This window comes from Erinaceus europaeus, chromosome 13 (assembly GCF_950295315.1).
Source record: "Erinaceus europaeus chromosome 13, mEriEur2.1, whole genome shotgun sequence".
Taxonomy (NCBI): Eukaryota; Metazoa; Chordata; class Mammalia; order Eulipotyphla; family Erinaceidae; genus Erinaceus; species Erinaceus europaeus.
Genome location: NC_080174.1, coordinates 22,958,643 through 22,973,434, shown reverse-complemented (window position 1 = coordinate 22,973,434; position 14,792 = coordinate 22,958,643). Strand labels below are relative to the sequence as shown.

At 38.3% G+C, this 14,792-nt stretch overlaps 1 protein-coding gene across 2 annotated transcripts in view; it reads right to left on the bottom strand.

Moving 5' to 3' along the window:
• The window catches only part of BCKDHB (branched chain keto acid dehydrogenase E1 subunit beta), a 249,587-nt gene that overhangs the window by 182,434 nt on the left and 52,361 nt on the right, over nt 1-14,792 (bottom strand). For both annotated transcript variants that reach the window (XM_007536686.3, XM_060205427.1), the window contains exons 4-5: nt 2,272-2,405; nt 1,552-1,707 (exon numbers count right to left, since the gene is read on the bottom strand). In XM_007536686.3, coding sequence (XP_007536748.1) covers nt 1,552-1,707; nt 2,272-2,405 — 290 coding nt within the window. The remainder of the gene's footprint in view (nt 1-1,551; nt 1,708-2,271; nt 2,406-14,792) is intronic.

Sequence of the window (14,792 nt, the reverse complement as noted above, 5' to 3'; positions counted from 1 at the left end):
ACTGGTTAAGCACAGGTGGCACAAGGACCAGCATAAGGATCCCGGTTCAAGCCCCTGGCTCTCCACCTACAGAGGAGTTGCTTCACAAGCAGTGAAGCAGGTCTGCAGGTGTCTGTCTTTCTCTCCCCCTCTCTGTCTTCCCCTCCTCTCTCCATTTCTCTCTGTCCTATCCAACAACGACGTCATTAATAACTACAACAATAAAACAAGGGCAACAAAAGGGAATAAATAAATAAATATTAAAAATTAATTTTAAAAATAAATGAAAGAAAAAATTACTGGGAACAGTGTATTAATCATGCAGGCACTGAGCCCCAACAATAACCTTGGTGGGTAAGAATAAGAAATTAACCAAGAGCAAACATCACTTTTTTTTTTTTACCCCTCCAGGGTTATCACTGGGGCTCACTGCAGCACTACGAATCCACTCCTCCTGGCAGTCATTTTTTCTCATTTTCTAGGGAGAGAAATTGAGTGGGATGGGACAGATAGACAGGGAGAATGAAATATAGACCAGATTGTGAAGCATCCACCACGACCACCCCCACTCCTGTAGGTGGGGAGTAGCAGGGCTTGAACCCAGGTCCTTGGGCATGTCTTGCCCTTTGTACTAGGTGTGCTTAACCATGTACACCAACACCCAGCCCCCTCAAACATCACATCTTTATGGCGCTAATATAACATTACCTAAATCCTAGATGTATTGAAATTAACATAGAAGTGAATTAAGTAAGACCTGTGAGGAAGAAACAGAGCTTAGAAAAAGGGAGATAAGTCAACTACATTCTCATCCTTAGTCTTAGTTTTTAAAGTTTATGAAATTAATGCCAAGAGCAACCAGAGCTGCTTCAAGAATGGCAGTCTATAAACCTGGTGTGAGAAATTTGATCTTCAAAAAATATTAAACTCGGGGGCCAGGTGGCGGTAAACTTGGTTGAGTGCACGTGTTACTATGCACAAGGATCCAGGTCAGAGCCTGGTCTCTACCTGCAGGGGGAAAGTTTTGTGAGTGGTGAAGCAGTGCTGCAGGTGTCTGTCTCTATTCCTCTCTATCTCCCCCCTTCCCTCTTGATTTCTGATTGTCTCTACCAAATAAATAAAGATAGGGAAAAAAATTTTAAAGAGGGAGTCGGGTGGTAGTGCAGCGGGTTAAGCCCAAGTGGCGCAAAGCACAGGGACCGGCCTAAAGATCCCGGTTCAAGCCCCCAGCTCCCCACTTGCAGGGGAGTCGCTTCACAAGCAGTGAAGCAGGTCTGTAGGTGTCTGTCTTTCTGTCCCCCTCTCTGTCTTCCCCTCCTCTCTCCATTTCTCTCTGTCCTATTCAACAACAACGACATCAATAACAAGAACAATAGTAACTACAACAAGGGCAACAAAAGGGAATAAATAAATTTTTTTTTAATTTTTAAAGAGAGAAATATTAAACTCTCCTTCTCAAAAACAACTACTATTCTTCTAGATACACATATTAATTGATATGGAGAGAATGAACCAAAACAGAAACATCAAGCAGAAAGCAAGCAAATAAAATACGTAAGTGAGGGAAGATACCTTGATTCCAGGGCAGTGGGCAAAAAAAGCTTCTGGACTCTGAGAGTGATAGAGAGCCCCATGGCCAACACAGCCCCAAGGCGACCTGATGGTGAGGCTTCCACAATTAAAAAGATCCCCAGAACGATAGCGATACTTAGCAGCTTCATTAACAATCTAAGAGGGAGGAAGAGAAGAGGCATGTCACATGGATCCTTCATTCACATCCATTTTCTTAAACCTTTTTCTTAGCTATCTGAATATGTGTCCACAGCAAGACAGTTACGGTTAACAAAAGTTCGTAAAGATGGGACCTGGGGGTGGACAACAGTCAATATGCTGTAAACCTAAATGTAAATGTTCAGGATGAGGAGTCGGGCGGTAGTGCAGCGGGTTAAGCGCACATGGTGCGAAGCACAAGGACCAGTGTAATGATCCCAGTTTGAGCCCCGGCTCCCTACCTGCAGGGGAGTCACTTCACAAGCAGTGAAGCAGGTCTGCAGACGTCTGTCTTTCTCTTCCCCTCTGTGTCTTCCCCTCCTCTCTCCATTTCTCTCTGTCCTATCCAACAATGATGACATCAATAACTACAGCAACAATAAAAAACAAGGGCAACAAAAGGGAAAATAAATATTAAAAATTTTTTTAAAAAATGTTCAGGGTGGTGGTGGACCTGGTTAATAATCACACACATTTACAATGCATAAAATGTTCAGTTATCATAAAATGTAATCTTCTTACCTGGTCAAATGCAGGGAAAATATAATCTGCAAACTGAATTTCTGCAATGGCAGTTGCACCAGTGACTGCAATTCCAATTCCAAATCCAACAATCCCTTGTTCACATAATGGGGTATTAAAGACTCTATCCTTTCCTGAGACATGAAAGAAAGAAAGAAAGAAAGAAAGAAAGAAAGAAAGAAAGAAAGAAAGAGAAGGGAGTCAATTTTATATGGCAAATAAGAGTAATACAATGCTCAGTACAACAACAAATTCAGTAAGTGAACAATGGTGAAATGGAGAAAAAAAACATAAGACAGGTGAAGAAAACAGAAAGCAAATAGTATGGTGCTTGGCTTAAAAGTGAAGATACTGATTAACTGTAAGTAATCTAAGTGTTCCAATTATCATACATAGTAGAAGGCAAAACCTAACTATTTAAAAGGAATCTCTCAAACAAGAAAAATAACAAAAGTTGTAAGAAAAAAAAGAGAGAAATATAACTCAATGAAAGTTGAAAGTCATTACATTAATAATCGGCATAGAAGACTTTAAGATAAAAGGCATTATCAGAAATGGAAAATTCATATTGGTAAAACAGTTCAGTGCACAAGAGGGACATAATTCTAAATTTATATTCATCGAATATGCTGTCCAAATAAATACTTAAAATTAACAAAGATTAAAAGATGCAATGGATAAGTTTCCAATATACTAGGAAATGCTAACGTATCAGACTCAGTATGTGACAAAAAAATCATACCAATACATAAAAGTAAAACCATAAACATATGGAACACAATTAATAAATGGCCCAATGTTCACGCAGAAAGTGATACAGTGACTTTCAGAAACACTGGACTCTATAGCATGACATCCCAAGTTCGATCCCCAGAACTACATATAACAGAGTGATGCTCTGGCCCTTTCATTCTCCCTTTCTCGCTCTCTCTCTCTCTCTCTCTCTCTCACACACACACACACACACACACATACACAATCTTTTTTTTCAAAAATGACTGATAAAAGACAAGTTATGCCCACACCTATGGACATCTAATATTTGATAAAGGTGCTCAGACATTAAGTGGAGTAAGGAGAGTCTCTTCAACAAATGGTGCTGAAAAAAAAAAATTGGTTGAAACGAGCAAAAGAATGAACTGAACCACTATATTTCACCAAACACAAAAGTAAATTCCACATAGATCAAGGACTTGGATGATATATCAGAAACTATGAGTAACTTAGAGGAAAATACTGGCAGAACTCTTTTCCACATAAATTTTAAAGACATATTCAATAAAACGAATCCAATTACGAAGAACACTAAGGCAAGAATAAAGCAATGGGACTACATCAAGTTAAAAAGCTTCTGCACAGCAAAAGAAACCACTACCCAAACAGAGAGACCCCTCACAGAATGGGAGAAGATCTTTACATGCCATACATCAGACAAGAGTTTAATAACCAAAATATATAAAGAGCTTGCCAAACTCAACAAAAAAACAAATGACCCTATCCAAAAATGGGGAGAGGATATGAACAGAATATTCACCAAAGAAGAGATCCAAAAGGCTGACAAACATATGAAAAAATGCACCAAGTCATTGATTGTCAGAGAAATGCAAATAAAGACAACAATGAGATATCACTTCTTTTCTGTGAGAATGTCATACACCAGAAAAGGTAGCAGCAACAAATGCTGGAGAGGTTGTGGGATCAAAGGAACCCTCCTGCAATGCTGGTGGGGTTGTAGTAAATTGGCCCAAACCCTGTGGAGAACAGTCTGGAGAACTCTCAGAAGGATAGAAATGGACCTACCCTCTGATCCTGCAATTCCTCTCCTGGGGATATATCCTAAGGAACTCAACACACCCATCCAAAGAGATTTGTGTATACCTATGTTCTTAGCAGCACAATTTGTAATAGCCAAAACCTGGAAGCAACCCAGGTAGGTGTCCAACAACAGATGAGTGGCTGAGCAAGTTGTGGTCTATATATACAATGGAATACTACTCAGCTATTAAAAATGGTGAATTTACCATTTTCAGCCCATCTTGGATGGAGCTTGAAGAAATCATGTTAAGTGAGTTAAATCAGAAACAGAAGGTTAGATATGAGATGATCTCACTCAGGTAGAAGCTGAAACACAAGATTAGAAGAGAAAACACTAAGCAGAACTTGAACTGGAGTTGGTGTATTCCCCCAAAGTAAAAGAAAGACTCAGGGGTGGGGGGTTCAGATCCTAGAACATGATGGCAGAGGACCTAGTGGGAGTTGTATTGTTATGTGGAAAACTGGGAAATGCTATGCATGTACAAACTATTGTATTGACTATTGACTTTAAACATTAATCCTCCAACAAAGAAAAAAGAATCAGGCCCCAACAGAAACTATGTATAAATAAATAACAAAAAATACAAAAAAAAAAAAAATGAGGGGCTGGGTAGTAGCACAACAGGTTAAGCACACATAGTACAATGCTCAAGGACCAAGGTAATGATCCTGGTTCGAGTCTAGGGCTCCACACCTGCGGGGGGGGGGGGGGGGGGGGGTCACTTCACAAGCAGTGAAGCAGGTCTGCAGGTGTCTTATCTTTCTCCCTCTCTATCTTCCCCTCCTCTCTCAATTTCTTTTGGCCCTATCCAACAACAACAACAATGGAAACAATAACAACAACGACAAGGGCAACAAAATGGGAAAAATGACTTCCAGGAGCAGTGGATTCATAGTGCAGGCACTGAGCCTCAGTGATAATTCTGGAGGAAAAAAAAAATACATATACATACAAAAAAAAAAAAAAAGACAAGTTATGACACCCAACGGTTAAGAATACAAGCTTTTTCTACTAAACAAATCTTTTTCAAACAAAATTAGAAAATCATATAATCTCATGTGATGTTATATGAATCATATATGACTAAACAACTTAAGGTGTTAAAGAACACAGTCTGAGGCTGCTAGCTGCTGGAAATTGAGGGACTAAATCTCTAAAGAAGAGATCAAGAGGCCAAGTCACACTCCGAGTTTCCTGTACATATTACCATATAGAAGGACCCAAGCTTAGCATTTATCCGGTAAATTGAAAGTGCTCAATTAGTGCTTTTTTGAAAGGAAAAATTACATAATAAAAACCAGATTTCTTTGGCTGGGGAGACAGCACAAAGACTATGCAAAAGAATTTTCATGCCTGAGGCTTGAAAATATTATGTGGATAAAATTAACCATTTAGCTCCATCCACCTAACCCAGGGCCCACATATTATCTACATTGAGCACCAGAGCCTGTATGATCTTTCAGTCCCTGTTGGTATGCTCTCGCAGCTCACGGTCACAGCTGGGAACGAACACTCATTGGTTGCACTCATTTCAGGACCAGTCTTCCTCAAGTGGCAGGGCAGGATGACCCAACCTCCCTTGGAGACTGGGGTAGTCCCTGTCATTGCTGCTTTATGATGAGGGCAAGGTGCTGGGAAGAAGCCTTATGATGGTGTTCCTAATGAAAGTGATCAGTGGTGGTGGAGAGATGGGTCCATCAGAAGTCTAGGACCATCATGTTTGTGTGGTAATCCAAGGATTCCCTGACTAGGGCTCCAGATGATGAGGTGGTGTGATATTGACCAAAAGGGCCATTATTAAGCAAGCCCGTTTCTTGCCCTTACCCACTTCTGTAGTATTCTCTTTACCTAATGACCTTAGACTTTCTCCTAGTTGTTTCAGCATTTAGTGTCATTTGTTGAACCCAACCAGAATTAGCTTTTGGGGGATCTGTCTTCTGTGGGCCTATCTGCTAGACTGCCAAGCTAACTTGGTCTAAGTCTGATCCATTAGAGAATAATGAGGCCTTCTTAGGCACTTCTACTAGAATTCTAGGCTTTTTAGGTTTATGGATTACCACAGGGGTCTATTAATCACTTTTACTTTGAATTATATAATTGCGCCTTGCTTATGGATACATGTACACCTGTACCCAGTACCCTAAACCCTAGCCTGTATCTAGTCTCTGTACCTCTGTTAGATGATGTACCATTGGAAGTGGAACTAGGTGATCCCACTTGTTAGGAAAGGTCTCACCAGATTTGAGGATTTGGGAAGTTGGCATCTCAAGCTCGGTATCTCTGGCAACAGTGCAGAGAATTAAGTAGCAGAATAACATGGCATGGCAACACTAGTAGCACTGATTTGGTTGAGGGCAGCAGCAGTAAGGAATCAGAAGCAGTAAGGAATCAGAAGAAATATCAAGAAGTACTCCGGAACCTCATCACTTCAGAGCCCTGCTCCACTAGAAAAAGACAGACACAGACTGGAGGTATGGCTCAACCTGCCAACACCCGTGTCCAGTGGAGAAGCAACTATAGAAGCCAGAACTACCACCTTCTGCACTAGAAAAACTATTTTGATCCATACCCCCAGTGGGTATGAACAAAGAGCTGTGAACTCCAACTCCATCAAGAACTGGAGAGAGAGGAGGGAAAGGGAGGGGCATTTGGATGTACTAATAGGTGTATGTGTAACTTGGAAAGAAAGAGAATATGGGACACCCCCCCAAAAAAAAAGGCCAAATATATGTAAATACAGACAAATGGTTGTAGGAATATTTACAACCTTGAGAGAACTGCTGTAGCTTATAGTAGAGGTGGGACAGGGGATCCAGAACTCTGGTGGTCAGAAAAGTGCAGAGTTGTACCCCTGTTAATTTTGTAATTTTATAAATCAATGTTAAATCACTAATGAAAAAATGATGCCATCATGGTTTAAGGTGATAATTAATTGTTGATAGATTATGAAAATAAGGGTATCTTCATCTCCTTAGTCCCTATACATATGTAAAGACCCATAACTAATTTTAAATTGATTTTTCTAAGACTGGGTAGTGGTACACCTAGTAGAGTATGTACATTACAGTGTGTGAGACCCACTAAATGCCCCCAGTCCCCACCTGCAAGGAGAAATCTTCATAAGCAGTGAAATAAAGCTACAGGTATCTTTCTCTCATCCTCACAGTCTCCCCTCCCTTTAAATTTCTGTCTCTATGCAAAATAAACAAATAAATAAAAATACTATTTTATTTAAAATGTTTTAAAATTTATTTTTTATTTGATAAGACAGAGAGAAATTGAGAGAGTTGTGGGAGAAAGACAGAGAGATACCTTGCAGCACTGCTTGTGAAATTTCTCCCCAGCAAGTGGGGCCTGTAGGCTTGAACCCAGGCCTTTGCCAACGGTAACATATGTGCTCAACTACGAGCACCACTGCCCCTATAAATTGTGTTTTAAAAAAGTAAGTTCTTCTTCCAAAACTCAGAGTGAAACTTGGACTGGGTGCTGTGCACTGCACCAAAGCAAGGACTCTGGGAAAAGAGAGGAAGGGCAGGGGATGGGGTGATTTTGAAGTCCTGAGGCATGATGATGGAGAAAGACCAAATTGGGGGTAAAATTGCTTTGCAGATACTTATGAAAACTTATATCCATGTGTAAACAACTGTACTGAACTCATTAAATCCCTAATAAAGTTTTTAGAAAGTGCTTTTCTTCTGAATAAAGTAGCCTTTCAGGTTATTATAATCTACCAGCTTGTCTTTCCTTGGAACATAAATTGGAATAGCTCAGATATCCTTGCAGAAGAAAGAAAAAGAAAAAAAAAAATCCCATTAGGAAAACAGCTTGACTTCCACATTCCCTAAGTTAAAAGATAAATAAGAATATAAACATTTATGACTAAGCCACAAAGCAAAGGCAACAAATGCCATTATAAGTATAACTTTAACAGAGGAGAATTAATAAATCCCAGTAATTTCAGTGACAGATTTTCTGGTATGATTTCACATTTTAAAGTGGGCTGATGAAGAATTTGATAAAGATAAAAAGTATTTGCTGTAGGGTTGTATATTTTTATAACTAAAAGATAACTTCCACCTCTTAAAACTTTAATAGAATATTCCATTCATTAGATAAGCAGACCTAAAGGCATTTAGAGAATATGCAAACAATAATGTTTAACGAGGTAGGATGGCCATCATAATTTACCCTCTAAATTGAAACATGTCTAGGAGTGTTAATGGGGTGTATTGCAGCAAATCCAAATCTCAGGCCCTGGAGGATATGGGCGAGGAGGGAGAGGATAGATGAGGATGTCAGGTATCCAGTGTACTTAAAAGTACACTGGGCTTCCTGGGCCGGCGGGGGGTGGGGGGGGGGGTGGGGGGGGGTGGGACACAATCTTTTGGTGATGGGAATGGTGTTTATGTACACACCTATTAAATTGTAGTCATATAAATCATTATTTAATTAATATGAGGGGGAAAATTGTATGTCTAACAAAGAGACTTTTCAAAGTTAACCCACTTATCAAATAATGTGATGATAACAGTAACTATCCATTGTCCTCTTGAACCCTAAGACAGCAGGAACCTCACATTTCCCCTATAGAGTCTAAACTTCCCCCAGTCCTGGGACCCTAGAGTAGAGCCCACTTTCCCGTATGCTTCTCCCAATTCTAATCAAATAATATTGCATCCGCTGATCGCAACCTAATCAACGCAACGAGTGCCACCCCAGCATGCTTCAGCTCAGACGGTGTCCAGAAACTTCAGGTGTGGAACGACAATCCTTCAGCTTCATTACTCGGGTCAGACCTTTCCTTTCATAGTATTCTCTAATTCCATCCCAGGTGATTCATTTCCTAACAAAGTCCCAAAACCTAGATATAGACCAGGTTCCAGGAGATAGAGCATATGTTCACACGTATCCATAAACTAGGGCAAATATATACCTGAAAGCCGAAGTACACTAGAGTTTGCAGTGAGTACCCCCCAACACTTCATCTCTACTATTCCAACCTTTGGGCCCATGATTCTTCAACAATTTGTTTGACTTTGTATGTTAACTCTCTTTTCAGCCACCAGGTTCCAGATGCCATCAGGATGCCGGCCAGGCTTCCCTGGACTGAAGACCCCACCAATGCGTCCTGGAACTCAGCTTCCCCAGAGACTCACCCTACTAGGAAAAGAGAGAGGCAGACTGGGAGTATGGATCGACCAGTCAATGCCCATGTTCAGCGGAGAAGCAATTACAGAAGCCAGACCTCCCACCTTCTACAACCCACAATGACCCTGGGTCCATGGTCCCAGAGGGATAGAGAATGGGAAAGCTATTGGGGAGGGGATGGGATATGGAGATTGGGTGGTGAGAATTGTGTGGCATTGTACCCCCCCCATCCTATGATTTTGTTAAAGTCTCCTTGCTTAAATAAATAAATAAATAAATAAATAAATAAATAAATAAAAGAGACTTGCATTTGCAATATGGTAGTGGTATATAGACACTATCATGGGAAGATAAGAAATGGTACCCATGTGTCAACAATTGTCTTGTAAGCAATTAGTTCCCAAATAAAATGACAAAAAAGAATTTAAGTAAAACAAAATTTTAAAGAATACAAAAAAATTATTAGCAGATGTTAATTGATCTCAGTAGGTCTCAAGAAAATACAACTATCCTGAGTATCCAAGACACACAGCCACTAAAGTAAATAATTAATAAGTGAATGGAAAGTAATAAGGAATATCGCACATCAATGTAGCCACAAAAGAAGGCCTTGGCCAACACAATAGGATCATGCATCATAAATCAAGCATTTACCTTAGTCACAATTAAACAATCATATATTAACATCACAACCAGGTTTCTCACAACTGTACTGGCCTTCCAAGCTCAAGGCCAGGTTTAATGGTCATTGGTATGATATATCAGTTGAGACTATGGCAAACGCTAGAAGAAGAAGAAGTTGAGACTATAATGGTCCAACTGGTGACAAAATGATCATTTATGATACACAATTCTACAGAGTTGGCCAAGACTATCTTTTGGGAACCCATTACTTGTCAATCTCTCTCTCTCTCTCTCTCTCTCTCTCTCTCTCCTCCCCCCATCCTGCTTTCACCTGAAAACAGAACTGTAGTTACAGTTAAGATGCAAAGTTCCAAGGTGTCTATATTTAGGAAGACTGTCTTTACCAAAATCTTTACCAAAATCTTTACCAAAAATCTTACGTTTTCCAAATTGTAGCCTTCAAGCAACAATGACCAGCTAATTTATGAGTCTTATACTATCCCATTTACCCCCAATTACTCTGACTACTCCTGGAAAAAAATATTTGGGCCATTACAAGGAGTAATAGAAAAATTAAGAAAGATAAAAATAAACTAGGAGCAAATGTATATGCTTGGTAATACTAATGTCCCTCTGTAATTAATGAATCTTCAATTCTAAGTGCAGTTTCAGCAATGCACACAGATTTAAAGTTCACATCAGTTCCCAGATTTAATGACTAAATTAAAAATTTATAAGCTCTTCTGAGAGCACAAACCTAAACCTTATTTATCGTTTTTAATATTTTATTTTATTATATGTTAATGAGAGGGGGGAGCGAGAGGCCAGGGCACTCACTGCTCATTTCTAGCCTATGGTGGTGCTATAGATTGAACCCAGAACCTAGGAGCCTCAGGCATGATCATCTTTTATATAACTATTATGCTTTCTCCCTGACCCTTACCTGACTCATCTTTCAATAATCAATAGTTCAAGCTTCCAATCCTCACCTGCAAGGAGGGAAGCTTCTCTTTATTTTCCCTTCCTCTCTCAATTTCCCTGTTTTTAAAAACAAAGAAATAAAAATCAAAAGATAGCCTAACATGCAAAATACTTCTCATAATTAACCGGAACAAACATTATCGTAGAATAAACTAATTTATCATTTAAATGAAGATTTCTAAATTAAAGAGCTTTCTTACAGTGATGCAACTAATTTATATATTGTGGGGCAAAGAAAGAAATACAGTAATAAGGACTATGACTCAGCAGACAGTATACAAGATTTACATGCATAGGGCCCCAAGTTCAAACCTGGATGCCACATGCCACACATGTCAGAGCAGATCAGTGCCCTGGCTTCTCTCTTCCCCTTTCTTCACATATAATAAATCCTTTTTTAAAAGAAAATCAAAGTTATATCTATAAAGAGTTCCACAGGAGGTGAAAATATGTGATTTAAGTAAAAAGGAAAATCAGGTAAAGAATTAACATCCTGATCATGTAAAATTATAGTTGGTTATGAAAAAAAAACAGCAAGGACCAAAAAAAAAAAAATTACAGAATGACCAAGTCCTAGCATTACTGAAGAGCTTCCCACCAGTCCCACATTCCTCAAATAAGAAAACTGAGTCAGTCTTGGTATAAGTAAGTTGCCCAAAGTCAACAGCCAGTGTCTGGAAACTTTGATACCCTAATCAAGATTTGCTCCACTCTAGAAATATCTTCACTAAATTGGCTGCTGTAAACTGCTAGGCTCATAAATGTTAAGATATATTAAATTAGACCTTAATTTTCTGGCACCACAGCTACAGATGAAAAATCGTTCTGGGCATTTAATCTGAACATAGTAATTCCTTAAGAACAACATCCTAAAATTCCTTCAAGTATTTCTCCAAAATGCCAAAGCAAATAAGATAGCTGGTTCAAGTCTTTATGGTATGTGACCTAGTTACAACATGAAGTAAAACACAAAGTACCTTTAAATGAAAATAGTGATTAAAAATAATGGTCAGGAAAACAACTAAGAAGATTTTTAAAGAGTATTTCAGATTTTGAATTAATTAACTGAATAGTAAAACAGCACTGTTACTCCACAAAAATGTGTTCAAATCTAGAAGTAATATTCTCCAAATGTGTGTATGAAATTAAAATATTACTGCCAGTACAGTACAAGTTGTTTACACACTGTTTCTATGGAGAATAGTATGGTGCAGAAGGGAAACAGTAAAATATACATGAATGGATTTCAGTAAGTCTCCCTGTCAATTCAGATTCAACTGAGTATCTCCAACTGAGGCCACAAATGATCTTTATTATGAGAAAATTAATCAAGACAATATTCTGTTACAGTCAATATTTCCCACTTACTATACTCTTAAAGTTAGGCAAATTTTACATATTTTTCACATTTTAGTTACTTGTAAAGAAAATCAAAGGGTAAAGTGAAAATGATCTGAGTACTGAAAGGATGAAAAAAGGTGAAACTTCTTTGTTGCCAAAAAAAAAAAAAGTCAGATCAGAGACTAGAAAAGAAATAGAATAGCAAAAAAATTATTTTAAGATGAGCAAAGTGATCACTTTCTCACAAGTTAAATAACTCTTTAATGACTGAGTTATATCCCAAGAGGTAAAGTAAATGAAGGCTATAGTAAAAGAATAAAATATCTGAAGTACACCTTCTACCAAATTTTATTAAATGGATATGATGAGGAATTATTTTTGTCAAGTCCTCTCAGAACACCCCTTCTTGACACCACAAGCCCCTATTGTGACCCAGTTAAAAGTATAATTTTATACCATTGCCTTATATAATCAAATATTTACATATTTTATTGTTCATATATACAAAGTACTGTGTGTAACTGGACACTAAAAACTACAAAGGAAAAATGAAATATCATTTGAGCATAAGTCAACTTACATAGTTAATAAAACCATGTTTTATATACCTGCAGGTGAGGAGCTGGGGGCTCGAACCAGGATTCTTCTGCCAGTCTTTGAGCTTTGCGCCACCTGCGTTTACCCCCATTCATCTTTAACTTGCCTCTTACCTAGTCAGATGTCTATAGTACCTTGAACTCCACAATAAACCATCTCTCCATGCAGTGTGATGGATGGGGTATAGAGAGAAGGTCAGTGCTGAGGTTATGACAAGCAACACTAAAGTATGACTATGTTACTCATTGGCGAGATCATAAGCAGATACAGCAGGAGGCTTAGACCTTCATCCAAAGATCCCAAGGTTTACCACTGGGCTGAAAGAAAGATGCTATACACAGGAGTTCTTGTTACTGCTAACCTTCTTCAAGAACCAGACCCATAAGCAGAACGAAAATTGACAATCAAAGGCAATTTCTGGATTAAGAAAGAAATGCTACTATAATTGCTGCTAAGTTTCTGCAGAGGCTTGGAGAGCATGCTGTCCAATAATTAAAATTAATGGAACCCAAAACCCTCCAATGCCTTGTTTAGAAATGTGGGTCAGTTGGTTCTAATTCATTGTAGATATCCACTCTTACCACTTCTATTCAACATAGTCCTAGAAGTCCTCACCACTGGAGTCAGGCAAGAGAGGGAGAGATTGCCTGTGGATTGTCTCCAGAGATGCCAAGCCTAAAATGTCAACCTTCCAACTCCTTCAATCTGGTGAGATCTTTCTTAACACATGGACTACCTAGTTCCATTTCAGATGGCATGTTTTCTAACAGTTACAGAAACTATCTACAGGCTAGGGTCTAGGATACTAGGTACATGTGTACACAGATGCACAAGCAAGGGTCAGTTATATACCTCAAATTAGTAGCTCTCTAACATTAAATTTAGACCTAATAAGCCTAACATTCCAGTAGAAGAAATCCTAAAGAAGGCATCATAAATTTTCTAATCATATATTTATTACTTAGGCCTAAACACCTTCCTCTCCTTACTTCACATAACAGTTGATAGTAAATACAATAGTTTGTACATGTATAACATTTCCCAGTTCTCCACATAGCAATTCAACCCCCACTAAGTCCTCTGCCATCATGTTCCAGGACCTGAATCCTCCTCCCACCACCCACCCTTGTTTGTTTGTTTAACTTCCCACAGCACTGCTCAGTTCTGGTTTATGGTAGTACAAGGAATTGAACCTGAGACCTTAGAGCCTTAGGCATGAAAGTCTTTTGCATAACCATTATGCTATCTTCCCCATCCAGTGGCATCTGTATGGAATCACACCCCTATTATAATTATACCCCTTATAATCTTGTAAATCAATATGAAGTCACTAGTAAAAAATAAAACATTATAAATATATATACACACATGACAGTCAAACCATATCTGTAAAGCTGAAAAAACTATGGTGGTTACAGCTTGAGGGGTGGAGGGCACAGAACTTTGGTAGTGAGAGTGGTGTAGAATTATATCCCTATTATCTCATAAACTTGTAAATCACTATTAAGTCACTAGTAAATATAAGGACCAAAAAACTACCTATTTTAGTCAAGTGGAAATTTACTCTTTGAAGAAAAAAAGTTTTGTCATATGAAAAAGTAGACAAAGTTTTTGGCACTTCTACTTTTTTATTAAAATCAAATTGACAACACTGATGTGTTTGAACATTTTATTTCTTAAATGGAGCCATCTAAAAAAGATTAAAGTTTGAATTTAGAGAAAAGCACACCAAAAATATAATTTTCCATGTAAATGAACTCATAACTGATGCTGAAAAAGGATTCAAAATAATGAATACATAAAGTATTTCTGACTAAACTTGTAATGATTTCAATGATTTCAATTGTGCTTGAATACAACCAAAGCTGTTTTTCCAGAAAGCCAAAGGATTTTTATCATCCTTATACCAGCTGGAATTTAAGGACAAGCAATTTAAACATCCTTTTTTTTTAATCTTCCTTCATTTATATGTAAATAAGATGTTTCCTAAAACATATCTGTGCCCCGTACCTAC